This window comes from Callorhinus ursinus, unplaced genomic scaffold (genome assembly GCF_003265705.2).
Source record: "Callorhinus ursinus isolate GAN/ISIS: 27379988/994484 unplaced genomic scaffold, GSC_fseal_2.0 scaffold79, whole genome shotgun sequence".
NCBI lineage: Eukaryota > Metazoa > Chordata > Mammalia > Carnivora > Otariidae > Callorhinus > Callorhinus ursinus.
Window position 1 is genome coordinate 2,316,149 of NW_027397141.1, and position 26,306 is coordinate 2,342,454.

At 54.9% G+C, this 26,306-nt stretch overlaps 2 protein-coding genes across 6 annotated transcripts in view; one reads left to right on the forward strand and one right to left on the reverse strand.

The window, feature by feature from the left end:
- The window catches only part of NAXD (NAD(P)HX dehydratase), a 21,970-nt gene extending 14,395 nt beyond the window's left edge, over window positions 1-7,575 (forward strand). For all 4 annotated transcript variants that reach the window (XM_025874608.2, XM_025874607.2, XM_073887426.1 and 1 more), the window contains 5 exons: window positions 3,283-3,333; window positions 3,415-3,519; window positions 4,241-4,358; window positions 5,520-5,640; window positions 6,339-7,575. In XM_025874608.2, the coding sequence (XP_025730393.1) occupies window positions 3,283-3,333; window positions 3,415-3,519; window positions 4,241-4,358; window positions 5,520-5,640; window positions 6,339-6,489 (546 nt within the window). In that variant the 3' untranslated portion in view covers window positions 6,490-7,575. The remainder of the gene's footprint in view (window positions 1-3,282; window positions 3,334-3,414; window positions 3,520-4,240; window positions 4,359-5,519; window positions 5,641-6,338) is intronic.
- A 992-nt stretch (window positions 7,576-8,567) lies between these two features.
- CARS2 (cysteinyl-tRNA synthetase 2, mitochondrial) overlaps window positions 8,568-26,306 on the reverse strand; it is a 44,129-nt gene continuing 26,390 nt past the window's right edge. The window contains exons 8-15 of one of the 2 annotated variants that reach the window (XM_025874604.2): window positions 24,229-24,362; window positions 22,440-22,504; window positions 13,147-13,213; window positions 12,420-12,558; window positions 11,186-11,309; window positions 10,409-10,507; window positions 8,904-9,110; window positions 8,568-8,717 (exon numbers count right to left, since the gene is read on the reverse strand). In XM_025874604.2, coding sequence (XP_025730389.1) covers window positions 8,619-8,717; window positions 8,904-9,110; window positions 10,409-10,507; window positions 11,186-11,309; window positions 12,420-12,558; window positions 13,147-13,213; window positions 22,440-22,504; window positions 24,229-24,362 — 934 coding nt within the window. In that variant the 3' untranslated portion in view covers window positions 8,568-8,618. The other variant, XM_073887425.1, reaches the window with a different exon arrangement.

The window sequence follows — 26,306 nt, forward strand, 5'->3', positions numbered from 1 at the left end:
CTCGATCCCAGGACCCTGGGATCATGACCTGAGCCGAAGGCAGACGCCTAACGACTGAGCCACCCCGGCGGCCCCCAGTTCTGTGGTTTCTAAGTACCTTCACAGTTGTACAGCCACTACCATGATCAGTTTTAGAACATTCTCATCATCCCAGAAAGAAACCCCACATCTATTAGCAACTGCTCCCTTTTTGTTTCAAACTCCTCAGCCTGGCGTCCACTCCTCCACCTGCGGTCTGTGGATTTGCCAATTCCTGACCTTTTGGGGCAATGCGGTCTTATAGGACGCGGTGCTTGTGGCCAGCTGTGTTCACTCGGCAGCATCTGGGGCTCGTGTGTGTGTGGTGGGGGTCAGTGCTCCGCTCCTCTCCTTGTTGGGTATTCCCTTGTGCGGGTGGACCACGTTTGGTTTACCCAGCACGTGACGGACGAGTGGGTGGCTTCCGCTCTGGCTGTTGCGAGCAGTTCTCCGAATCTTCGTGTACAGACTTTGGTGATAACCCTGCTTCACATTTGGAGGAACTCCTGTTTGCTGCACTTATTTTTTTTAAAGGATGAATTTTTAATTCTGATCAAGTCATGTGTTTTGAGAGCTTTGTTTTAGCTTTTATATGTAGATCTGTGGTCCATTTTGAGTACATTTTCGTGTCTGGAGTAGGGAGTGGATATTCCGTTCCAGCACCACTCCGCTTGTATCTGGGCAGCCTTGTTGAAAGTCTGGACAGAAAGGCAGGGGTGTATTTCGGGGCTCTCGTCTCTGTTCATGGAGTTGTATGGCTGTCCCTGTGCCGCGACACCCAGTCCTGATGGTGGCGGCTATGTGATCCTGCTGACCTTGTTTGCGTCCGGAGTATTTGGCCTGCTGGGGATCCTGTGATGTCCACAGGGGTTTTAGGACTGGAAGAGGCATTGGGGATTCTGACGGGGAACATGCTGAACGTGTAGATGAGCTGGGGGGAGGGCTTGCTGCTGCTGCTGGTGCTACTCAGTCCTCCACGTTATACGCTGGTTTTGATCTGCAGTTTCTGGATCTAGCATGTGGGCTCTTGGCTAACTCCCCTCATGCTCTTTATGCTCTTATGTAATGAGTCCCAGAGGCTTTTCCTGGGTAGAATATGTACATGTTTCTCAAGGTTTTTAATAGCTGTATCATTATATACCGTATTTAAGTAGTTCACTAAGGTGGTTTACAGCTTTTTCTTAACATGGTAGTGATGTCTCAGACATTTCTGCACCTATGTTTGTCCATCTCTTTTGGGTGTGTCCTTCAGGATAAATGTCTAGGTGCTGTATGGCCAGGTGGTGGCGGCTGCAGCAGCCCCCTCTCCCCTACAGGGCTGCCCTTGCCTGGCCTCTGCTCCGGGGTCCGTCCCCCTGCCCTGGTGCCACCTCCCACGTGGGAGCGCCCCCGACTGACTGTAGCTGGACTTACTGCCAGACACACGGGGCCACTGCTCGGCCGGCACCCAGCCTCTTCTGACCTGTGGTGGTGTGGCTCCTTCCCCCCTTTGCCGTCCATCCCATAGGTGAGATTGGCAATGCCGGCAGGTGGCCTCCCCCGCAGCCGCCACTTGTGGCCTGCCAACTCCCTTGCCAAGAGCTAGGTACCTCTTTAGAGTTGGTATTTCTCATCCGCATACAAAGTATTATATGAGGGGCGCCTGGGTGGCTCAGTCGTTAAGCGTCTGCCTTTGGCTCAGGTCATGGTCCCAGGGTCCTGGGATCGAGCCCCACATCGGGCTCCCTGCTCAGCAGCCTTCTTCTCCCTCTCCCTCTGCTGCTCCCCCTGCTTAAGTGCTCACGAGCGCACGTGCGCTGTCTCTGACAAAAGAGACAATATCCTCATTTTATAGACCAGAAGATGGAGTTTCAGAGAAGTAAAGTGATTTTATTCAAGTTCACACAACTGAGTCTCTTGGACTCTGAGCCCGTGTCCTTCAGTGCCAGCAGCTTCGCCGGGGTCCGGGACTGTCCTGGTGATGTCCTAGACGCCCAGTCGCTATCTGTGGACTCGTTTCCCTCGGAGCCTCAGTCAGAAGCTGTCTCCCGAAGAGGTCAACACTTCTTTAAGATGAGGACTCAGGGCCATTAGGGCAGCCTTCCCTTGTCCAGGATTCATTTGCTGCTTCCTTGGTTTTTCCTCTTGGGGCCAGAAGGCACTTCCTAGGGAGTCCATGCTGTCGGGGGGGGGGGTGGGGCACTGGAAATGATGGAGGACGTCTGTCTGTGCCTGTTGGGGCCGCCTCGGCAGAACACCGCAGGCGGGGGCTTAAAGCGCAGACGTCTGTTTTCTTCCGGTCCTGGAGGATGTCCGCGAGCAAAGTGTCAGCAGGTTTGGTTTTTTTTTCTGAGGCCCCTGTCCTTGGCTGGTAGATGGCCGGCTGCCTGCCCACTGTGTCCTCATCTGGTTGTGTCCATGTTGTCTGTGTGCCGGTCTCCTCCTCTTGTAAGGACACAGGCATCCTGGAGTGGGGGTCTTGACTCGATGTTTTCTACTTTCAAGTGTGTGTTTCAGGGGGAGATGGTTTTAATGCTATTGCAACGTGTCATCTTGTAAAATAGTGGTTCATAATAAGCGACCGTATGCATGTTGATCGTAGATAGATATGTAATTTGGCAAAAAACCTCAGACTTTAGTATAACTTTTTCAGAGAGGTGATTGACTTTTATTATTGTCACTTACTTTATTTTATTATTATTTTTTTTAAAGATTTTATTTATTTATTTGAGAGAGAGAGCGAGCACATGAGAGGGGATAGGGTCGGAGGGAGAAGCAGACTCCCCGCCAAGCAGGGAGCCCAATGCGGGGCTCGATCCCGGGACTCCAGGATCATGACCCGAGCCGAAGGCAGTGGCTCAACCAGCTGAGCCACCCAGGCGCCCCTATTGTCACTTATTTTAAAACACAGAGTTAGAATGCATAAAAACTCACGATTTGGGGGAATTCTGCAGACTTGAGCTTTTTCATCTGGGAACCCTGAGGATTAATGTTGGTGGGACACTTGGAGCCTCTAGCTTGCGGTCAGCCTCCATGGGCTCGCCTGGCCCAGCGCTATGTATTGGGCTTCCCACGGACTCCAGAGTTCCAGAGTTCCCAGGGCCCCTGCCTTACAGGGGGTCTGCTGTCCGTTCATTTGGGTCTTTTTCTGTTTATTGCATGCATTTATCATTTTGTTTGTTGATGACCTGATGTTACAGTTCAAGGTACTGCTTGCTTGGTCGTCTTTTAATTCCACTGAGGGGTGATGGCCTTGTTGCTCAGCATATCTTTCTTTCCTTGCAGGGCATTTTAGAAGCAGCCAAGGCCAGGGACATCCCCGTCGTCATCGATGCAGTGAGTGTGACTCTCCTCTCCTGCCCCTTCTCCCAGCCAGGCCCCTAAGGCTGTGCTGTATGTACCTGTCCTTGTCTGTAGGACGGGCTGTGGCTGATTGCTCGGCACCCAGCCCTCATCCAGGGCTACCGGAAGGCCGTTCTCACTCCCAACCACGTGGAATTCAGCAGACTCTCTGAAGCTGTGGTGAGTTTGCTGACCGCCCAAAAGATGAGGTGTAAGCACTCCCCATCCTGAGGAGGGGTGAGGGACGGCTCTGCTTCTGCCCCAGCTGTCCCTGCAGAGGTGGACTTGCAGGTGGCCAGCAAGGAGATGCATGTTTCCCACATGCCAGCAGTGCTCTTCTTTCTCGGTGGTGCATGGAATGACGGCGGTCTTCTCCCTAGAACATCTCTGACTGGGGGAGAGGCGGGGTGCTGGGCTCTGGGCGGAGCACTCCATCCCTGTCCTGCGTTGCCTCGCCTGTGAACTGTGGGTCCTGAGAGCATCGCTTCATAGGGTCTGAGGACGAAACGGGATGATGAATGTAAACCCCCGAGTTCTTACGTAGTAAGCGTCCCATAGATGTTAGCGCGTGATTATTCAGAGTTGTCACCTCTGCAAACCTGTGAAACTCCAGCCTTGGGCAGTGTCCCCTAACTGTGATCCAAAGGTAGGGGGAGGGTCCCTGAGCGGTGTTTGTGCATCCACCCGAGGACCTTGCTGTCCAGCTCTTCTGGGCCTGCTTCCCCCTAGTGGATGTGTTGTGCCTTTCCATGTGTGGGGCTGGAGCTCTTGGCGGAGAGAGAGTGTGTGTGTGTGTGGTTGGGGGGGTCTGAGGATCAGGGTAGACGGGCAGGATGTACCCGTGACAGTGGGCTCTTTTCATGTGTCTGACAACGGCGTGGTCTGCTGTCCCACCTTGCAGCTGAGAGAGCCTGGGAACGGCAGCGATCGAGAAGCTGTGTGGAGACTCAGCCAGGCCTTGGGGAATGTGACCGTGGTCCGGAAAGGGGAGCGGGACGTGCTCTCGGACGGTGAACAGGGTGGGTAGCTGTGGGCTTCACATGTGTCACTCAGTGTGGTGGTGCTGGGCACCAGCCCCTGGAAAACCACAGTGATGACACACGCGGTCCCTTGTGTCACCCATGTTCCACACACAGGGGCTTCCCGATGAGCTTGGTTTTATTTCTCTGTTTTGCAAAGGGCGGGGACCACGCCGAGTGTTCATCCTTGTTGATGTCAGGTGCGGCGGCTAGTTCTGTTGCCATCTGGGAGAAACCATGCAGGGGGGCCCTACTGGCAGGTGGCGCTCCAGGACCCCCGGCCCGCCTGCCAGTGCGGTAGAGGTAGAGGCAGTTACAGGAATATTCCACTGCATCTTGTTCTAAGAAGGGCTGGAAATGAGGGAGCTGGGAGCTGATGCGGGTGGAGGGGGTTGCCAGGTGCTGGATGTGTGGCAGCTTCCCCCTCGTTCTCTCCCCGGGGCCTGCCAGCTGCCCAGTGGGAATAGCAGGGGGAGATTATGGTGGGTGTCAGTGACCGTGAGATGCGGAGCCTCCCTAGTGCCCTGCAGCCAGGCCCTTCCCTCACGTAGTCTGAGTGGGAGGCAGGGAGTGCACTCGTTATGGTAACAGGACATAATACGGAATTGTCGTGGTGTAGGCCTGCTGACCAGGGAGCGGGAGGCTCGCTCGCATGCCCCCGACCCTGGACAGGAAACACTGAGGGAGTGTTCTCCGAGGGACCCGGAAACCTTTGGGGTTCATGTTGTTGGAAAATGCTTTAGACTGACACGTTGAGGGGATATAACCACGAGTTTTCTGAAGTAGCTGCTGGTTACACAGCATAAATGGATGAGCAGCCGCCGGCTGGGTCTGCGTAGGGGTGCTAGTGTGGCATGCACCTCCTTGAAGATGGTGCATGTCCCTGAGGGGCTGTGGGCAGCCCAGGCTCCAGGGCCCTGTGGCCTGAGGACCCTGGGTACCTATGCGCCTCTCCCCATCTGCTCCAGCAGGCCTGAGTTGGACCAGTCTGCTCGCCGCCTGCGCCACACAGGCTGGTGCTTCTGGGCCAGCCTGGGTCTGCTCTCCTGTAAACCAGGCCGCCTGGTTAAGAACATACAGGAGGAGCTGCCACGGATTGGGATGGCGCCTCGGGCACAGGCGAGCTCGTCCCCTGACGGCCATGTCCCTCTCACCCCACAGTGCTCGAGTGTGCCCAGGAGGGCAGCAGCCGCAGGTGTGGCGGCCAGGGAGACCTGCTGTCGGGCGCCCTGGGTGTCCTGGTGCACTGGGCACTGCTCGCCGGACCCGAGAAGACAAATGGGTATGTGTCATCTTTGCTTGCCCTCCCCACCCCCCGAGAGTTTTGAATCATGCAAGCCATTCAGGTTGCCCATACGTTTAATGCGTAGCCTTGTCAAACATCGGTGTTCCGCGGAAGCAGTCCCAGGGCAGGGGTGCTCTTGCTCCGTGGGCGGTCGGGACCCTGCCCTGTGGCTCAGTGCTGATGGCTTTGGGGTGACCCTGTTCTGGGCAGTGTGATCTGTATCCTCTGTAAAGCAAAACAGTGGAACAGAAACCGGCAGGGCAGAGGTGAGCTGGCCTTGACTACTGTCTGGCAAGATGGGAGTTTTCTGTAGGAGACAGAAGTCAGAGAAGCAGGCTTGGCCCACATCCACTGTCAGAGCCGTGAGCGCAGGCAGGGTCCAGTTCTCCAGGGCCCCCGTCTGCTACACCCATCGTGGGACGGTGGTGGCCACCTGTGCTGGGGCGGGATGTCCTTGGTCTGGAGCCCCCCCCCCCACCTGTGAAGCCATGCGAGGCCATGGGGTGGTGGCACAGCAGGGGGCAGGTCCCTGCCCGGCGTGTGTACACGTGGAAACAAAAGCTCTACGGGCATCTGTTGAGGGGGGCGGGAGCCCATGTTCTCAGGTCTTCGGTAGTCCTCCCTGGTGTTGCAGATCACTATAAACCTCGACCAGCGCGGGGGGCCCCTGCTGTCTGACGCTCATCCCCCTCCAGGTGCAGCCCTCTCCTCCTGGCTGCCGTGGGTGCGTGCTCTCTCACGAGGCAGTGCAGCCACCAGGCCTTCCAGAAGCATGGCCGCTCCACCACCACCACCGACATGATTGCGGAGGTCGGGCCTGCTTTCCACAGACTCTTTGAAGCCTGAGCTGAGGCACCGGGAAGCAAGCAGCACACGGACCGGGAGGCTGTGTTTGTCCAAGAACCCATGTCCTGTGTCCCAGTCCTCGGACTAACAGAGCAACGTGGTCCGTGGGTGGATTTTTGGCTGCATGTGGAGCTGGAGATGTTACAGTGACACCAAACCAAGTATCCCTGAAGTTTTCTTAGCTGCTCAGCAGGAAACGAGGCGCTGAAGCTTTGTGTGCGCTCTGGGACCACGGGCCCTCTGGGCTCATTTGTCCCCCTCCTCCCTACCCACGTGCTTCCCGTGTGTCTGCGGTGGATGCCCCTCACAGGGATCCTGTCGATCCTGTTAAAAAAAGCCTCTTGTAGCTATTTTGAACACTGATTAGGTTGAAATTGGGCAGAAATAGTAAGCATTAGTGGTTGTGCTTAATTGAAATATTTCAGAACAATCAGTGATCGGTTTTTTGGAGGAAACAAGACACTGAGCCCAGAGCACGTGGGTGGGGCTCTGGGATACCCGCGGCTCTGCCCTCTCCTCTGTGTGCAAGCACCCGAGTCCGTGGTGGCAGGAAGCACGCCCGGGGGAGTCACGGAGCCCTCGTTTGGGATGTGGCCCATCCGTGTGCTCTTGGGAGGAGGCAGACAAAGCTGGACATTTGGAGGGCACCCGAATGGGGGGACTGAACACTCGTTGAAAGTGGGTGTGTCCTCAGGAATAGATTCTGTTAAAGAAGTGCTGTCTGCGAGATGCCTTGTTAGCCTCTGGTTGGCTTCTGGATGGTGCTTTGGGTGGATGGTTTTCTCTGCGGCCAGAGAGCTGCTTCTCGGTGTCTTTTTCCCTAGGGTCGGTTCCTGCACTTGTAAGTACTTCTGTAGGTTTCACGATGCTTTCTACAAGGACCAGACCTGTGTGGATCCCTTATGTCCTTCTTGGCTGATGCTCTGAATCAGATGGCCCCCCACCCCAAACCGATTCTACTTTAAAACCAGATTTCTTAAAATGTTTGCCACTCTTGTTTCATGTAATTGAGACGCGTCACTGTATTTTGTTTTGGGAAATTACATCTAAATTCTGGTAACCATTAAAAGGCAAATCTGATTTCAATGCGGAGTTTTCTTTTTTTCTTACAGAGCCCAAACCCACCTTTCAGCTTTCCTGTCAGCAGAAAGACAAACATGTAAAAGCTTATTTGTCAGTTTTCACCTGTGCCTACCCACCTTGTTAAAATGTCCTTTCGTTCCACAGAAGGTAAAAATCAGGAGTCACAGAACTATTTTTATGTTTTTGATCTGAATGAGTACAAATTCTCTCGCTCAGATGGGAATGAGGAGTATATTCGAGTAGCCAGTGGCTGATTTAAAAATAACCCATATGGACTACTAGCTCCAGCTAAGGACATGCTTTTACCCTGAGACCAAGATCGCAGAGCACGGAAGTACACTGGCGTAGCCAGGCTCGGCATCTGGCCGTCAGGGGACAGTAATCCCCTTTACTGAAGGGACGCTGTTTGGGTGTCCTCGTCAAGGGCCTACCTGCCAGGTGGGTTCTTTGCGCGAGCTGGGTCACTGTCGGCAAGTCCATTTCTGAGCGGGTTTCCTCACCTGTAGGCTAGGACACCGGTGCCTCCTGGGGTCCTGAAGGTCAGTGACCAGGGAATGCGGCTGTGGAGCGTCACCACTGTGCCTAGTGTGTATGTGGCCGCTGCGCCCGCAGGGCATGCGCGCTCGACAGTACCGGACTCAGGGCGGCCTGGCCAGGGACGGAGAGCGGGGTGCGGGCCGCGCGGTGTGGGCGCCGGTTCTGCCTCCTGCTCTGCGCTCAGACCTGTGTCTTGCTCTCACCGGTGCATCCAGCACACGGTGGTTTTCTATGGTGAACACATTACTTTTGTCACAAATAAATGTAGGAAGACCACCTCCCCTCTGCGGGGAAGGGGTGCCCCGTTCAGGGCCCTCATCCCTAGTTCAGCACTGCCCCGGACCCCCTGTAGGACTTACATCCTCCGCCCAGGGCTCACGGTCCTCACATGACGGGGCCCAGGGGCCAGCATCAGGACCAGTGTTGGCCCGTGAAGAATCCACTTCTCAGGCGCATGGTATCGGTTGGATTGACTTTAATGGTGACTGAGCAGCCACAACGGGAAACTTTCATGTAAGCACAGGACGGTGCTGGGGGCCGTCAGCTCGCCGGTTTGGGGTCTTCTGTCCTCTGATCAGCAGCTCCCATGTGGACGTGCTGCTCCTGTCCTGGGGAGGAAGCACCAGGGGAAAGTGGGCCAGTCAGGGCTCAGTGCCCACCCGCTGCCTCCCCAGGGCCCTCCTGACGGCACTGGGGTCGGGGGCTCGGGACGTCCGGGGCTCTGCCTGGTCCACGTTTGTGCGATGCTGCCCCGTTTACACAGTTCGTCGGGGTGACGGTGCCCAGTGGCTCACCTTAATGCTGATGCCATGGGCAACGAGGTCCCGGCGCAGAGCGTCACACGCCTCCAGCAGGGGCTGTGTGTCCAGCAGCTGCTGCCGTCGGGCCTCCCTGGTGGCCGCTCCTGAGGCCAGGGCGAACTGCCGGACCTGCAGCCGGAACTGGACCAGCTGCTCCACCACGCTGTGCAGAGTGGCCCGGCTGTCGTCCCCTGAAACAGACTACACCAGGCAGAGCGGCGCAGTCAGCAGGGCCCTGGTAGCTGCCCACACGGTGGGGACCAGCTGGGAGGGGGCGTGGGGGGGGGGAGCACAGCGCCAAGCCGGCCCAGAGCACGTCCTCCCCAGGGCTCTCCTGGCCTGCATGCCCTGCTCAACCAGGCAGAGGTCCGCAACGCCGCCGGCAGGCGCACACCCAGGGCTCCCCTGTCCGTGTCCTCGGGAGCAGTCTCCATGAGGCCGACCTGGCTCGGCAGCCCTCCTCCCATCCCAGATGCGCTAACGTCTCAGGTGGGGTCTTTATCAGCTGGCTCCCGAGGCAGTCTGGGAGTGCAAGCCATGCTGACTCCTGAAACCGAATCTGTTCCTCTGACCCAACACGGAAAGCAACGTCCACCTCGTGTGTGGGTCGCGCACACGTGCGCTCTCGCTGCCTGTTCACAGACTGACCGTCTCCACGCCCAGCTGCGGGTCTCAGTGGGTCAGGCCCTCTCCCACTTACACGACTTCTCCTTCCTTACGGGGAGGGGATCCGAGTGCCTGTCTGTGCTCACGGGTGTGAAAGAAACAACACATTCTGCTCGGGGTCAGGCTTCTCCAACCTACAGAATCCTCAGTTACTGCTTCCACGATAAAGGACCGTATTTCTGGTCACAAAAAACATGAGCCCAAAGCGGGATCCAGTGTCTGCTGTCGAGGAGGGGGAGGTGAGCGAGCAGTTTCTGACAAGGGCCAGGCAGCGCGATCTGGGAAGAGTGAGCGGTCCCAGCATACGGATGATGGAGGCTGGACCCTTCATGTTCACGACCTGCTCCCCGAGTGTCTAAAAGTGGCCTCACGGTGGAGCAGGGCGGGGAGGGTGCTGGGGAGGAGCAGGGCCCCGGGGAGAAGAGGGGCGTCGTGCGGAAGGCTGCCTGAGCGGGGAGGGGGCTGGCCGGGTGGGGAGTGGGGGCACGGCCCAGACCCCTGCAGGGGAGACAGCGAGGGGCTCGGCCGGGAAGTGTCATCCTACTGTGCACCCAGCTGCACTCTGAGTCTCAGAAGAAACAAAGAAAACGTGTGCAGACGGATAGCACACGGTCTGCAGCCAAGCGGGGCTGCGGGTTCTGCTCGGAATCCCTGCAGCGTCAGGTAATAAAACACTAGCTCTGAGCCTGTTTGCTTTTTCAGGAACGTATTTTAGGCACGTAAATAAATTCAACACAACTGTCCATTAAAATGAACATAAAAGGGGAAGGAGACAGTGGTGACTACACATAGGCGTCCTCCCCCAGGCGAGGACTGAGAAGGGCAGGTTGTACCTGTCTGACTGCCAGAGAAATCCCGACGGTCTCGAAGAACTGTTCGACGTAGGACACGATGGAGCCAAACACGGCAGGACTCCTGGGACCGCCGGGTTCCTGTGACAGATCACCCAGAGGCGGCACGTGAAGAGCCAAGGAAACGAAAAAGACACAGGGACGCAGCCGGTCGCTGCTCCCATCGCTGGGCCATGCCTCGTGCGGCGGGGACGACCCTGGCGGGGCCCCTCACTGGCACACCACGGAACCCTGCGCCTCCATCTGCCCATCTGTAAGATGGGGATCTGCTAGGGCCTGCATGCTGGTATCCCCCGGATCCAGATGCTGAAACCTAACCCCCCGTGTGACAGTGTTAGCGGGCAGGTCTCTGGGAGGTCGCTGGCGCACGCAGAGAGACCATCAATGGGACTGGTGCCAAGCCCAGAGCAGGGCCAGGCTGCATGGGCACAGTGGGGTCCACACACGGCTTCCCCCCCATGTCCTATCTCACGTGCTAGCAAGCTCAGCTTCCACAGAGTTCCTCTGAGCAAACGGGAGGAGGCTGCGCTTCCCGTGGTGGCAAACACGGGAGGCCACCTGTCGGTGTGCAGGACCTCCCTGCTCTGGGCCGGGGGGAGGGGGGCGGTGCACAGCCCCGAGCAGGACGAAGCAGCTCCCGCAAGTCGGGGGGGGGGGCCTGGAGGCCACTGCAGGGAGCTGGCAGGGTGGCGGCTGTGCCTTCCCGAGAAGGGAGCCCCCACCACACCACCTACCCTACAGCCTCGTCTGGGGACGCACCTTAGCGTGCGCCTTCAGCTGTCTGTTCCCGTGGTGAATGAGGTCCATGACGGCGTCCATCGCCGCGGGCGTGTCGAAGTCGTCCGCCAGGGCAGCCTTCACGGCCTGCTTGGTGTGGCGGAGCCTGGGAGAAACACGATGCTCCTCAGCCCCTGGACCGGCCCAGCGGCAGGAACGGGGTGCAGTCTGGCCCCCCCCGCAGCACAGAAGTGACTGTGAGTTCGCCCCCGGCCCTCCTAGGCCGGGCTCACACCTGGGAGCGCTCACAGTCCTGACGGGGTAAGATCAGCTTGGCACCATCCCGTCACCCCCAAGTTCGGGGAACGCCTCTAACCCCTGGGTCTGAGCACACCCTGTATGTGCACCTCCCAACAGCTTACAAACGCAGCGGTGAGAAGGAAGGGCCCCACGACAGTATGCCGCGTTGTCAGCTGTTGTGCTACGCACACGTGTCTGGTGCCGGCTTGGAGAGGAAGACACGATGCGGCCCCCTCCCCAGGAGCCCACAGGCAGGACACCTGGCACCACGATGACGGCCCGGCCTCCCTGAGGGGGAGGGTGGCCCCAGGTCCCGGTGGAGGGAGGCTGCTCATGCCCTGCCCCCAACCCCTTGTGAGCTACGCCTGCGCATGGACAGCCTGAGCCTCTGAGCAGCAGGCCTGCCAGGCGCAGGGCCCCGGCCCCCACTGGGCTCCTGAGTGTGTCCTGCTTCCCGCACTAGGCTGCGGCCTCTCCACGTCCTCCCCTCTGCGGCTGGAGCCCCGCCCCCCGCCCGCCGGCACGCTCCCCCCACCTCTTCCTTCCCCAGCTATGGCAAGGACACTCCGGTCCTCCCAGCTGCACACCTGCTGCTTCAGACACTGAGCTTCGTCCCCGAGACTAGCTCCCTACTGCCCGCCATTACTGGTCTTCACCCCACTTCCTGCAGACTCCCCGATGTCCAGGCATGGGGAAGGACTGGGCTCCTACCCGCAGAGCAAGGTGACCAGAGCCTCTGTATGGCTCACCGACAAACGCCAGTGAGCGCCCCGTCCAAGCACAGGTGTGACCCCCCCCCATAGCCACCCCGCACGCAGGGCATCCTCGTCTGTCCCCAACAGGATCACCGACTCGCCCGAGGCACCTCCTGCACCAGCAGCCCCCTGGGGACCTCAGCCTCTGAAAGCCTCTCCCGTCTCAGGAAGCCCATGTCTGGCGCCCGGGACCCTCGGGTGGATGCTGGTAGGGCACCTACCTCTCCCACAGCACATCGTCCCTGATGGGGCCGCACACCAGCTGCCCCTTCATATAGGCCTGGGCGTCCTCCACAAACGCGGCCGCCGCCAGGAGGAGGTGTTTGGCTTCGAGCATGGTGCCATCACTGTAGTCGATGGCTGTGGAGGGGACGTGGGAGGCACCCTGCAGGCCTGGCGCCTCTTGGCCAGAAGCCAAGCAGCGGACGCAGGACACTTGCTCCCCTATCCCACTCGGGTCATGAGGGTCTACCCTGACCCGGGCCTCAGCACGTTGGAAGAGACACGAAAACCATTCCCAATATGCTTTGGCCAAGGGGTTCACTCCTGCCGAGACAGGTGACTCTGGGAAGCGGGAGAGATCCCTGGGCCCTACACCACCTCTCAGGAGACCAGCCAACGGTGGGGACTCAGGGCTCTGTGTTTCAGCACAGGGAGCGAGGACAGGCTCTCAAACTCAGCGCTTTACAGTGTGTTGAGAACATGCCCTCCACCTGGGGCCCGTGTCCAGACCCACACAGAGGAGAGCCGGGGGTCGACTGGAAAACCCACGGCCTCCAAGAGACAAGCTTCTGGAACCTTCTGGCTGGGAGCTGGGATTATGCTTCCTAATAGTGCATCCTCCGGCTTCCTTTCAGGCATGAGCCCGTGTTCAGCCATTCCCCAAACGCTGTCCACGGACCCTTCCCTGAGCCGCCTGAGTGCAGCCGGGCCTCACGTCTCACTCACCTGACCTGTAACTGCTCCGCATGCAGAAGAGCCGGAAGACATCGGGGGAAAACATCTTCAGAAAGTCCTAACAGGGAGAGATCAGGGAGAGATGGGAAATTAGAGCATGTGCGACAACTGCATGAGCTGATCTGGCCTATCAAGCCGTCAGGAATTTTTACGAAAAGCTTCGTTTTGTTTCCAGACTATGAGCACACCCCCACCCCACGTTCCCACAGGGTCTTCCCTGGCTCCGCGCTGACACAGGGAGCCTGTGCTGTTGTTATCCTCGGGAGCCCCTTCGCAGGACGCGGCAGCCAAGCGAGGGAAGGGGTGCCCGGCTCCTAGGCCTGTGTCAGCGCTGAGATGAAGCAGGCCCCAAGCCCACGTTTCTTGAAGAACACACCACCGCCTCTGACTAAACATCAGTAAAACTGAGCACCTGTCCTTGAACGGATGACGTCCAGAACGTCTACATAAAGAAGTGTATCCCTTCTCCATTAGGAGGAATAACCAGGGAAACCTAGCAGAAGTTGTTCAAACAGCATGAAATTCAACAAATTTCTGTGTGGTGGCTGCGGCAAGAAGCGCTTAGTGACCTTACGGGGGGAAGGGGGAAGGGAGGACAGACTCAGCCTCCACGGGGCGCTGCTCAGCCTGCCAGGGACGTGCTCGGACACGGCCCACGGTGGCACCGAGGACAAACCGGCTCCAGCAGGACCATCTGACAACGTGGAGTTTGGGTCAAAACCCAAAACCACCCTGTCCCTTTGTCATGCATTCTCTGGGAGTAAAATGACGTTCTCAGCCCTTCTCCTGTGAACCCGCTCCGTGTCTAGCAGTTATTTCTGGACTTCCTCAGCAACAGTGACCCAGCGGGTGACAGCTGGAGGACACCGTGGCCGGGACCCTGCACCAGGACCGGCAGGTGGCCCCTCTGGGAGCAGGTGCACTGACAGCCTTCCTCCAGGAAGGATGAGCAGACACACCACTTTAAATGCAGCATAGTTACTATGCCACAAACAGTGTAAGCAGAGAGAAAACTAACCCTGTAGCAGACTTCATCGCTCACAGACGGCTAGAGTCTAATGCGTTTGAACAGTGTGTCCCCTACCCGGTGACAGAGACAAGGCTCGGAGAACAGAAAACCTGCCCCCCAGCACCGGGGGCTCCACCCCAGCTCCCAGCTCTGTGCTGCTGTGTTTAGTCTTCCTTAGGTCTTACTTGCTAGTTCACTTCCCCACTGTGGTACTTCTGAGGTCCTCCCAGTTCTCACGCACACGGATGGTGCTTCTCTGAGCAGTTACGTGCACAGGCTCCCTGTGCCCGGGCCGCGCCGTGCAGCACTACCTGGGGACCACAGCTTCCAGATGCGGCTCTGCTCCGCTGGACCTGAGTGCTGGTCTGGGTTTATGCCTGGAATGGAGGGGCACGTGGACGGCTGCTCACCAGCACGCACAGGGCCTTCTGGCCACCCTCTTTGCCTTTTTCCCACATGTTCGAATAATTTCTTTAGAATTCCTTCGGGGAAGAGCAGAATCAGCTGCTTTATAGCTTGTTACAAGTTGCTTTCCTGCAAGCATGTATCAGGGGACCTATTCCCCAACTGCCATGCCTCCTTTCCTGTGCTGTTTGGTTTTTTTCAATTGCTGTTGTTGCTCGTGTTGCTTTTTTCGTAAGTTGTTGCCAGATGTTTGGTGTGTAGGAGTCTGGAGTCGGTGGGGAGCTGTTTCCAGCAAAGCTGAGCGGTGCCTCTCACAGGTCAGCTGTAGACGGCTCGCTCATCCACCAGAGAAACAGATACCGCCCCTCGTTCTCCAAACATCTGTGCTTTCTTTGAACTGGAAACCTTCTCCTTCTCTCTTGCCTTTCTGCTCATACTTGTGCATTCAGTTAAAAAAATTTAAAGTGGTATGGCTGTTTTCCATCCACTGAAGCACTCTGATCTTTCTAAAAAAGAAAATCTCTCTTCCATTTTAGTATTTCATATTTTCTGAGTGGCTACGTTCTCTATTTCACTCCTAAACCCTATTTCACTCCATTTAAAATCCTAAAAGGATTTTAGGGTTTTATTTTAAAGGGTTTTTCCTCCCAGTCAGAATATGTGCTCATTCAGATTAACCTCAATGTGTATTCAGAAATCTAAGGTAAGAGTTCTCCACAGCCCAGCAACAGGACAAGATGTTTATTCTCACCACCATGGGGGGCTCCTGTGAAGGAGTTTACTACAAGGAGAAATCTGTGATCTAGTGTTTCTATAGCATTCGGTCCCTGAGAGCTAACTGCTGATAATAACAGAATGAAAGGACAACCACATCCAACTACTGTCCTGTTACCCCTCGCTGAGCACTGGATTTATCTTGACTGCTGGCCTGCTGCTTCTGGGTGTACCCAGGGTGACATTCAACAAAACGGAAAGGTGGCCTACGGAACTGGAGAAAGCATCCACAGACTATGTTTCTGATAAGAGCTGAGTACCCAGAATACATAAAGAACTCCTACAGCTCAACAGCAAAAGACAACCTGATTCAAAAATGGGCAGAAGACATGAACAGGTATTTCTCCAAACACAGAATGATGCCCAACATCACTCATCATCAGGGAAATGCAAATCAAAACCATGATGAGATACCACCTCACAGCTGTCAGAATGGCTAGACTCAAAAACACAAGAAACAACAGGTGTTGGCGAGGATGCGGAGAAAGGGGAACCCTCGTGCACGGCTGGTGGGAATGCAAACCGGTGTGGCCACTCTGGAAAACAGTATGGAGAGTCCTCAGAAAGTTAAAAAGAGAGCTTCCTGGGGCACCTGGGTGGCTCAGTCATTAAGTGTCTGCCTTTGGCTCAGGTCATGATCCCAGGGTCCTGGGATCAAGCCCTGCATCGGGCTCCCTGCTCGGCAGGAAGCCTGCTTCTCCCTCTTCCACTCCTCCTGCTGTGTTCCCTCTCTCACTGTCTGTCAAATAAAATCTTAAAAAAAAAACAACAAAAACACAGCCAGTTTCCCTACAACCCAGGAATTGCACTTCTGTGTAATTACCTGAAGGAAACAAAATCCGTATCTCAAAGAGGTATCTGCACCCCCATGTTTACTGCATCATTGTTCACAACAGCCAAGATATGAAAGCAACCTAAGTGTCTGTGAATGGATGAATGGATTAAACAAATGTGATACAGAGACATATACGTACAATGAAGTATTATTCAGTTGTCAAAAAAAAATCTGCCATTTGTGACAAATGGATGAACCTGGAAGACATTATGTTAAGTAAATAAAAAGAGAAAGACAAATACTGTAGGATCCATAGGATCCACCCATATGTGGAATGAAAAAAAAGTCACGCTCACAAAAACTCACAAAAAAATGGTGCTTGCCGGGGGCTCAGGGGCTGGGGGAGACGGGGAGATGCTGGTTAAAGGGTATAAACTTTGAGCTGTACGATGAAGCAGCTCTGGGCCTCTAATGGACAGCACAGTGGCCATAATTAATAATACTGTGTCATGTACTTGAAACTTGTAAGTGTTCTCATGTGTTAACTAACCTGATTGTGCAAACAGTTCACCACATACACGCATATCAAATCATCATGTTGTACACTCTAGTTGCACCTGTCGATTATACTCAGTGAAGCTGGGAAAGATAAGGGAGGGGGGAAGCGCTGCACCTTCCCGAACCTCATTGCCCTGAATACCTGGGTCACCCTCCCTGACAGTGACTGATGAGGCCTCCACGTTGCTGGTCTTTGTGGAGGTCACGCTTTACCCTGTTCCTCCCACTGCTCAGCCTCCACGCACAGCATGACCACAGCTCCCTGACAGGCGAAATGTCACCAGGCCTGTGTGCTGGGAGGCCAGGAGGTGGCGAACCCTCAGATGCAGTGAGCTAAGGGGGCGCGGGCCAGCAGGAAGCTGGGTGCAACTCCCCTAATGCATACCTGCCCTTCCTGCAGCACCCAGGGCAGGCGGGCTGACCACACAGACTCAGCCCTCTGCCTCACTTCATGTGCTCAGGGACCCTCAGAGTGGGTGCTGCTATGTCATGTTCAGAAGGAAAAACTAAGACTTTGACAGTAAAGTAAAGGGTCCCAAATCACAACCTAGAGGTTGGCCCGTTTTGAGCTGTTATCTGAACTGTCACGGTTGAGCTTTCCCCACGCGGACTCCAGTCCGTCAAGCAGAAGGAATCAAGTTTCCCTGCAGACAGTTATAAAAGCCTGTCCATGGTCTCCCAAATAATGAGGACTGGCAGGAAAACCTCCTGCTAGAAACTGGGGAACTGACACGTGTTTTTTTCCATGACGGACATGGCTGAGCATCCCCAGGGACTGCCCGCAAGGCCAAGTTGCAGACTGGCCAAAATACAAAGTAACAAGAGACAGTAAGTACACACACTCAAATGCACCATAATAAACAGAGAAATGGAAATTTAAAATCTAGCTGTCAATTTTCACCAAGTTAACAGGGAAAACGTTAACCAGATTAAGATTGTACCGAGTTCATGTGGATAAGGGAAATGGACACTTTCATACCCTGCTGGCGGGAATGTCGAGCACACCTGCTATGCTACCAGAGGCCTTATCCAGAACATTCTGCATGCACACATCCTCTGACGGCCTCTGTGCTACACTCGTAATGGTGCAGCACCCCCGTGGGCCCCCAAGTGCTCATGACAATGCAGACTCTGCAATATCTATGAATGTTTAAAAGGCACACCCTCTAGTAGACAATTTGACATAATTTAAATGACCATCAACAGGATGCTGTTTAAATTAATTAAGGTGCAACAGAGAACCCAGCCATTCAGAAGAATTAACTCCACATGGAAGAAACTGATCCAAAAGATTCATTAAGTGAATAAAGCAAGTGCAACAGTGCAACCACTTGGGTGGAAAGAAAAAACCGAGAAATGTATTTACACATGTGCACTGTGCCAAGAAGCTGGCGACAGTTGCTCTGGGAGAGAACACGGGCAGCTGGGGAGCGTGGCCGGGGAGGAGGAGGGCTCCTCACGCCCCGCGGCTCCCCGGCCTTGTCTGCAGCCTGCACACTTCCTGGGGGAAGCCCACTCCTTCTAAAATCACTTGTTGTAGGAAACAAACTGAGGGCTGCTGGAGTGGTGGGGGGGTGGGAGGGATGGGGTGGCTGGGTGACAGACATTGGGGAGGGTATGTGCTATGGTGAGCGCTGTGAATTGTGTAAGACTGTTGAATCACAGATCTGTACTTCTGAAACAAATAATGCTACATGTTAAGAAAAAAAAAGAAGAAGAAGATAGCAGGAGGGGAAGAATGAAGGGGAGTAAGTCGGAGGGGGAGAGGAACCACGAGAGATGATGGACTCTGAAAAACAAACTGAGGGTTCTAGAGGGGAGGGGGTGGGGGGATGGGTTAGCCTGGTGATGGGTATTAAAGAGGGCACGTTCTGCGTGGAGCACTGGGTGTTATGCACAAACAATGAATCATGGAACACTACATCAAAAACTAATGATGTAATGTACAGCAATTAAAATAACAATAAAAAAAGGAAAAAACAAAAAATAAATAAAAAAACAAAATCACTTGTTGTGAAGGGGAAGAAGCAAGGTGCACTCCAGGACACGCGGTGTGCGGCGTGAGGAGGAGGAAATCAGGACTCCTACACAGATGGCTTCTTTCTTTCACAGCGAACGTTGGGAGGGTGACCTGGGGACAAACCACACGGCAGAGGCGCACTGGGGACGGCGTCCCGGGCCCTCGGCTCAGTGCTCCCCGCTGAACTCGGACAACACTTCATGCTCTCGGAAAATAGAGGGAAAGCGGAAAGAGATGCCCTCCAACTGGAAACAAACTTGACAAACGAGCCTGCTGTGCAGCTAAGGGGGACCGCCACCCAGCAAATAATTACACTCTGCGCGGGCATGTGCCCAGCCACGTGACCCCCGTGCCAGAGGCTGAGAGTGACAGGAAGCGCAAGCCCAGCACCGGCAAGTCCACGGGGGCAGAAAGACCAGGGGACGCTGGGGGCTGATGGGGGAGGGGAGGGAGCGCTTCACGGGCATGTGGCTTCCGTGTGGCACGGGGAGCGTGTCAAGTAGATGGCCGGGTCGGGTGCCCAGCTCTGTGAAGACGCTAAGAACCACTGAATAATACAGTGTACAGGGTGAAGCCTCCCTATGTGAATCATGTCTCAATAAAGCTGTTATTAAAACCAGAATTGCTAGAAAATCTCAACTTTACTCAATAGTTCTACTGTTAATAGGAATATTGCTATTAAATTTTACAACATGTCAATTTTAAGATAAAGCACGAAGCTGATATGCTGTTGCAAGGAAACAAGACGTTTTGTGAAAGAGGAAAAGAGCTAAAACAAGCCAGTCCTGCCGTGTGAGACTGGAGAGCTCACAGTGAACTCCAGCAGCTGACGACTCTGTGGGGGGGTCCATCTCCTCCTCCAGCTCTGTCCCCTGAAGGGGCCTCGGAGCAATGTCACTCCAGCAGCAGCAAACACACCAAATGCCCAGATCTTGGCTCAAAATTCCATGTCCCCGCAAAGGCAGCGAGGCTCCTTGGAGAAGTGGCAGCTCTGGGGCCAGAGGCAAAGGGAAACAGGGCCGAAAGCAAGGATGTGCACAGGGCATTTCCCTGGGATGCAGGAACCAAAGGAGCCTCCTCCCCGCCTCCCCCCGGGTCAAATCTGGGATAATTTCTGCATAAAAAGGATAAAGACTGAAATGATATACACAAAGTACAAAAGCTGAACTTCTAGCAATATTGAAAAGAGAACAACAGAGAACCCCCTTCTCTGAAGAGGAGGGCCAGCCAGGCAACAGCACAAGACAGTGTGCTTCGCAAGGACTACTGACGTGCAGGACGGGGCGAAGCCTGCAGCGGACGTGAACACCACAGGCGGCAGGCTGTCAGGGAACAGGATGCCCGACGGCAGATAACCTCGCTGGCTGTCCACGCGCACGAGGAGATAAGAATCTCTACGTCAGAGAGACGTGGTGGCCGTCACTGACCCCAGCGGTCAGACCCAACATCACTAACGGCAGGACGGCCTGGCACCGTGGCCCCCGGAGGGCTGCCGTGCGGAGCCCATGGCACCGCAGAGGAAGTGTTCCCGCCAGATTTACCCCGAACTGAGTCAAGCCTCGAGGCCTCACTTCCAGCTACGGGAAGAACGGGAGACAGAAGAACGAGTTACATGACACCACAGAGAAACAAATACAAAATGTGTGACGTTCAACAAAACTGGCCTCGTGTCTTCAAAAAGTCAACACCGCACGGAAAATAAAAGGAGAGAGACTACTGTGGACCAGAAGCCAAAAGCGCCCAATCACGGAGGAGCTCCTGTCTCCCCCCATCTGCTGCGGTACAGACGGGCCTGGAGGGCATCACACTGGGTGAAACAGGCCAGTCACAAAGGGCAAATGCCGCGCGTCTGCACTTCCATGTGCTCCCCAGAGCACTCACCGTCCGTCACGAGACCAGGGAGCAGCATGGTGGACACCAGGGGCTGGGGAGGGGGTGGCAGGGACTTTCTCAACAGGGGAAAGGTCCAGTTTGGCCAGATAAGGAAGTTCTGGAGCTCTCTTGCACAATGACGTGAGCACCATGCACGTAACAGTTACGACGGTGACTTTTATGTTCTGTGTGTTTCACCATGATGAAAAGTATCTTCTGAAAGGCCCAAGAAGACACAGCATAGAAAATGCAACACATGAACCTTCACTGGATCCTGGTTTGAACAAAATCAAGGCTATAAAAGACATTGGGACACATGGAAAAATCCGAACACTGAGGAGTCAGTGATGTTAAGGAATTACTGCTGACGTTTTCGGCATCTGGGCTACACAGGAAAACGTCCTTGTTTTGGGGAGTAGCACGCAGAATGGGGCAGTGTCATGATGTCTGATGGCTCAGCAACCGCGGTGATGAAGTACACAGCGTGCACGCCCCTGTGCATAGGCATATGCGTCCACCACTCCCGTCAGTACACAAAAAGCAGTAAATGTAGCAAAGCAATAACTCCTGAATCTATGTGGCAGGTATGTAAGTTTAACTCTTCTGTAGGAACATGTGTAGAGATTCGAACACTTCCACTTAAGAAAAGCATATAAAGACTATTTTATGAGGAGAACTCCCCTTTTGGCTTCCAGCGCCCCCATCCGCAGGGAATACGCTCCACATCCCCTGTGGATGCCCGAATATGTGACAGGACCAAAGCCTCTGGGTTTCCCTGGACAAACATGCCTGTGAGAACATTTAGTTATACTGCAGGCACAGGGACTGATGACAACAACAGGACACAAACAACCGTGACGCTGTGATCAAAGTTACTGGGACGTGGTCTCCCTCTCGCTCAACATACCTTCCTGTCCAGTGCTCGCCCCTCTCGTGATGATGAGAGATATCGAATGCCCCCGTGAGGAGGGGAGCTGAGGGGACGGATGCAGCCTCGGGACGCAGCACGAGGCTGCCGGTCACGGCCCCCGGACCGCGTCCGTGAGAACGCGTCCACAAGACCGTGCACAGGGGGTGACTGTATGTAAATCTGGTAGGAACAGCTCGAGTGCTCGTGTGTTCAGGGGATGAGGGTCTGGCAACTGGCCTTGCATTTTAACATTTGCAATTAAAACTACATTTGGCTTGGGCGCCTGGGTGGCTCAGTTGGTTGAGCGACTGCCTTCGGCTCAGGTCATGATCCTGGAGTCCCGGGATCGAGTCCCACATCGGGCTCCCTGCTCGGCGGGGAGTCTGCTTCCCCCTCTGACCCTCTTCCCTCTCGTGCTCTCTATCTCTCATTCTCTCTCAAATAAATAAATAAAATCTTTAAAAAAAAATAAAAAATAAAAACAAACAAACAAACAAAAAATAAAATACATTTGGCTTTACAGGCCCAAAGATGAGTGAAGTGCTGGAAGTGCCCCCGTGCGTTCACGTGTTTTCCGCTCACGTGGACACTCACACGCCGCCCCCCGTCCCCATAGCACAGCGAAGCTGCTAAGCGACAGGCCGGCAGACGGGCGCTGGGACAGGAAAAGGGGTAAATGGGACTCAGGGTAGCCGTGTGGGCCAAGGCCAGGGAAGAAGGTGGTGTGAGCGTCCGGACACAGGAGGGGACAGGCAGATGTCCGTGGGGAAGCCGGCCCACGGCAGGCAGGGGACACGGCCGAGAACCAGAATGCCAGATACCGCCGTGCTTTTACCACGAGAAACAGTTAAGTTAAATGTGGAGGGAGGAGAAGCCTGTCAGGGCCGGGAGCACCAGGGATCAGAGACTTGGGGTCCCCCCACACAGCAGCCCTCCGGACAGGTCGGTGGTGCACCGTTACCTTAATGGTAATGTAGTTTTTCAGCGATTTGGACATTTTTTCTTCGCCTTTCACGTGCAAATGCCCTGAAACAAAGACAGTAGTTTGTTCTGAACTGGGTGGAAGGGGGGGAGCAGGAATTCCTGGGTGGAAGAGGGGGGAGCAGGAATTACTGTGAGGCTGACCCGCAGCCCTAGCTGCAGGTCAGCCTCACACGCCGCGCTCGTTCTGCAGGAGGCAAACACCCACGTCCGCGTTGCTACAGGACGGTGCCCCCCAGGAGGGAAGCCACAGCCGCACCTGCTGGAGGGTGTGGGGTCCGCCGTGCACCCCCCAGCACCCCCATGCCGCCCTGCCCCCCATCCTGCACCCTGGAAACACCGGCCTGACGGCCTCGTCAGCCCAGCAGAGGCCAGAACTCTGCTTCTGCAAACCAGGCACCCAGCAATATCCGCTGGATTTCGGCCGTTCCGACCTGCACGTCTCTGAGAAGGACTGATGCGATTTCCCGCTGCAGTCCGTTTCCGCGGGCTTCTTGAGAGCCTGGCACTCCTTCACCCCCACGTACAGAAGACAGGAGGACCCGACTCCAGGGCTTCTCAGTCCCAGCGGGGCTCCCCTGGGCTGTACGTTCACACGGTTTCCTTCCGGGGCCTCCTCTCCTGACACGGTAGGACATCGAGCACAACGGGGCTCCACGGATGAGCTTTCCGAGAACTGGTGAAAATGTGGCTTCCAGACAGAAATGTAACCTTCAACACGCACTTTGATGTAACATGTCCATACCAAACACAATTAAACTTTTTAAGTTGACAGTCGTTGGAAAATGAAACCCGTCCGACGACTCCCCTTGCATCCGTTTACATCAGGAAGGAGACACAGCTGTTCCCCCAGCCCTGGGCGGCCGTGGGATGAAGGCGGTGAAGGAGAACGCAGTGCCGTGGGAGCACGGCCACGGCAGGTGTGCCCGACGGCTCATCCAGGTGCCGTGTGCCCACATCGGAGACGGGACGGGACGTGGCGCCTTGGTCGTTGGAGGGTCTCTGCCCGACGGGCTCTGTGCGCATTTATGCCGCAGGTGCCTTCCCCTCCAGCCCCATGCCAGAGGGAGACCGTGGCATGTGCCAGGCCCCGGGGGTTGTCTCTGGAGCCCCTGCGCAGCGCCCACCCTGCTGGCCCTGGGTGGAACTGGGACCGTCAGGCTTTCGTCCTATTTCGGGAACCCGCCAGCAAGCCGTGTTGTTGGCAGAAATACAGGGTTTCAGCCACTGCTGGGTTCCCCCCGGGGATTACGATGCCAGAAGCAGCCACCAGGAGCGCTCTGCTTCTGCTTTGTTTCTTCCCAGACTCCCGCAGGCAGCGCAGTCGTGGGCCTGGCGTTGCAGGGCACCGAAGGCTGATTCAGGGACGTCGGTCACCATGGGGGCGCCTCCCGGGAGGACTTGGGGTGCGGGAAACGCGGCAGTGGGCGTGCTCCGGGCCAAGCAGCCTCAGGGCTTACGGTCCCAGGAACCCGAGAGAAGTGTAACGTCAAGCAGCCCACCGCCCGCCAGACGGCACGCCTCTGCCGTCACCCCCCGCACCGAGAACGTTCCCCACATTCCACTCAGCCAGCACTTCTTCCAAAAAGGCACACTCGTAACTCTGATCTGGAGAGGTTCACATCCAGCTGCTTCAGACTCAAACACTGGGAGAGCCAACTCTGTTTCTTCACCGATCGGAGCCATGCACTTGCAAATGGAGCAGTTTCACCAATAAAGAAAATCAAAAGAACCAAAATAGAACAAATTAACACGAAGTCATGACTTACCAGAATGCAGAAAATAATTTCCCCACTGCCTGCACTGATGGAAGGCCTCACACTGGGCGATTTCGTTCTCGTGATGTGGAAAGGCCAGATCGACCCCGCCCGAGTGGATGTCCAGCTGGCTTCCAAACACCAGACTGCAGGACAGCGTAGAGACATGGGTTAGTTCAAATAGCACATTTACAGTTAATCCTCCCAGGCTTTATGCAACCAGCAAATGGATCGCAACTTCAAATCAATATGCATGGTAATTTAATTGATGCACACAGAAACTCAAATCCTGTTTTAATTTCACGAATCTCTAATTCATAGCTTTACCTCCTAGGAGAGAGATTTAATTCTCTTTGTTCTGGATATAATAGATGCTTTTAAAAACATACAAAATTGGGGCGCCTGGGTGGCTCAGTCACTGGGCGTCTGCCTTCGGCTCAGGTCATGATCCCAGGGTCCTGGGATTGAGCCCCGCATCGGGCTCCCTGCTCGGCGGGGAGCCTCCTTCTCCCTCTCCCACTCCCCCTGCTTGTGTTCCCTCTCTCGCTGTGTCTCTCCCTGTCAAATAAATAAAATCTAAAAAAAAAAAAAAAAAAAAAAACTAAATTACCTTTTCTTTTAATAGGTAGAGTTTAGTGGTTTTCCAACTTTAACAAAAGAGCACGATAAAATCAAGAGAATTTTTACTATGGCTTTTGAAAATATAACTATTTGGCGATCACATGCGAATAACAAGTAACTGAATTCAAAGCATCACATTTCTGCTCCAATGCTCGCGTTCCTGAAAAGTCTCATGAACCACAAAACTGTACCCTACAACTAGCAGAGCTGCTGGGGACCATGGGGCTGGCCAGACACTCAAAGCCTGTGTAACTCTGTCCCCAGAGCACCTGCGGCCTACGGGCCAGGCTGAGTGCCTCTGCTTTGGACAACAGTAAAAACGTAACCGTCAGCTCGGTGAGAACATGGGCCTGTGGGCGCCCCGGGCAGACTTGGAGCTCCCAAGGCCGTCACCTGCCCCTGCGCACAGAACTCAGTGTACAGATGCTCGTGAATTCTCTAAACGTGGCTAAAAATAGACATTTCTTTTTAATTTTTTTTTTTTTTTATTAAGTAACCTCTATGCCCAACGTGGGGCTTGAACTCACGACTCCGAGACCAAGAGTCGCAGGATCTACCAACAGAGCCAGCCAGGCGCCCCCAAAATGGACATTTCCAAAGATGCCACAGCCTCACTGAGATCCCTTCCTGCTGACTCCCACTGGTCTGGCTTTAGAAAGACACGTCCACATTGGCCACACCAGTGGTGGCAGGAACGCACCAGGCCGCTAATACACATCCTTGGTGACGGGCTTTAGAGAGTCTCTGAGTCCCTGAAGTTCAAGCGGCACGAAAGGAGCGTGAGACCGTACGGGCAGGGCCAGGGAGGAGAGCAGAGGGCCTCGTTTGTTTCTGTCTGTAATGAGTGATTCATTTTTACAAAGATCTGAAACAAAGCTGACCCTGTGAGTACTTAACAAAACTAAATGGTGAGGGCACCTGGCTGTCTCAGTCTGACTCTTGATCTCGGGGTCACGAGTTCCAGCCCCACGTTGGGCATAGAGGTTACCTGAAAAAATAAAGCTAAACTGGGTCTATGGTGTTCATTATATTAGTCTCTACCTTATCTGTAAGTTAGACCTGTTTGAAAACAAGAGAACACCAAGAAGGAATACAAGTCTATTTTCATTAGAGTTCAGCAAAAACATTTAATGGTAACGTTACATTTGAAATTTACTAAATCTTTTCTACCTACTGTAGAGAAATTATTTGAATCTACAAAATATCTTTTTACAATCCAATATATACCCCACGTTGCTCTTAAGTCAAAAGTATTTATAAACACACATAAGTGTGTGCAGTAGGGACTGAGGGCTGGACATGGTTTTTTAATGCAAAGCTGGGCCCTGCTTCGTGACGTCTCAGGAATTCCCGGGTGTGTTTCCAGAAGAGTCCTATCAACATCACCACAGGTGAGGGCAGTAGGGGAGGCCTGGTGGGAAATGTAGCGCCCCTCCTAGGTCCTCAGTAGAACAAACAGGACTTGGGTA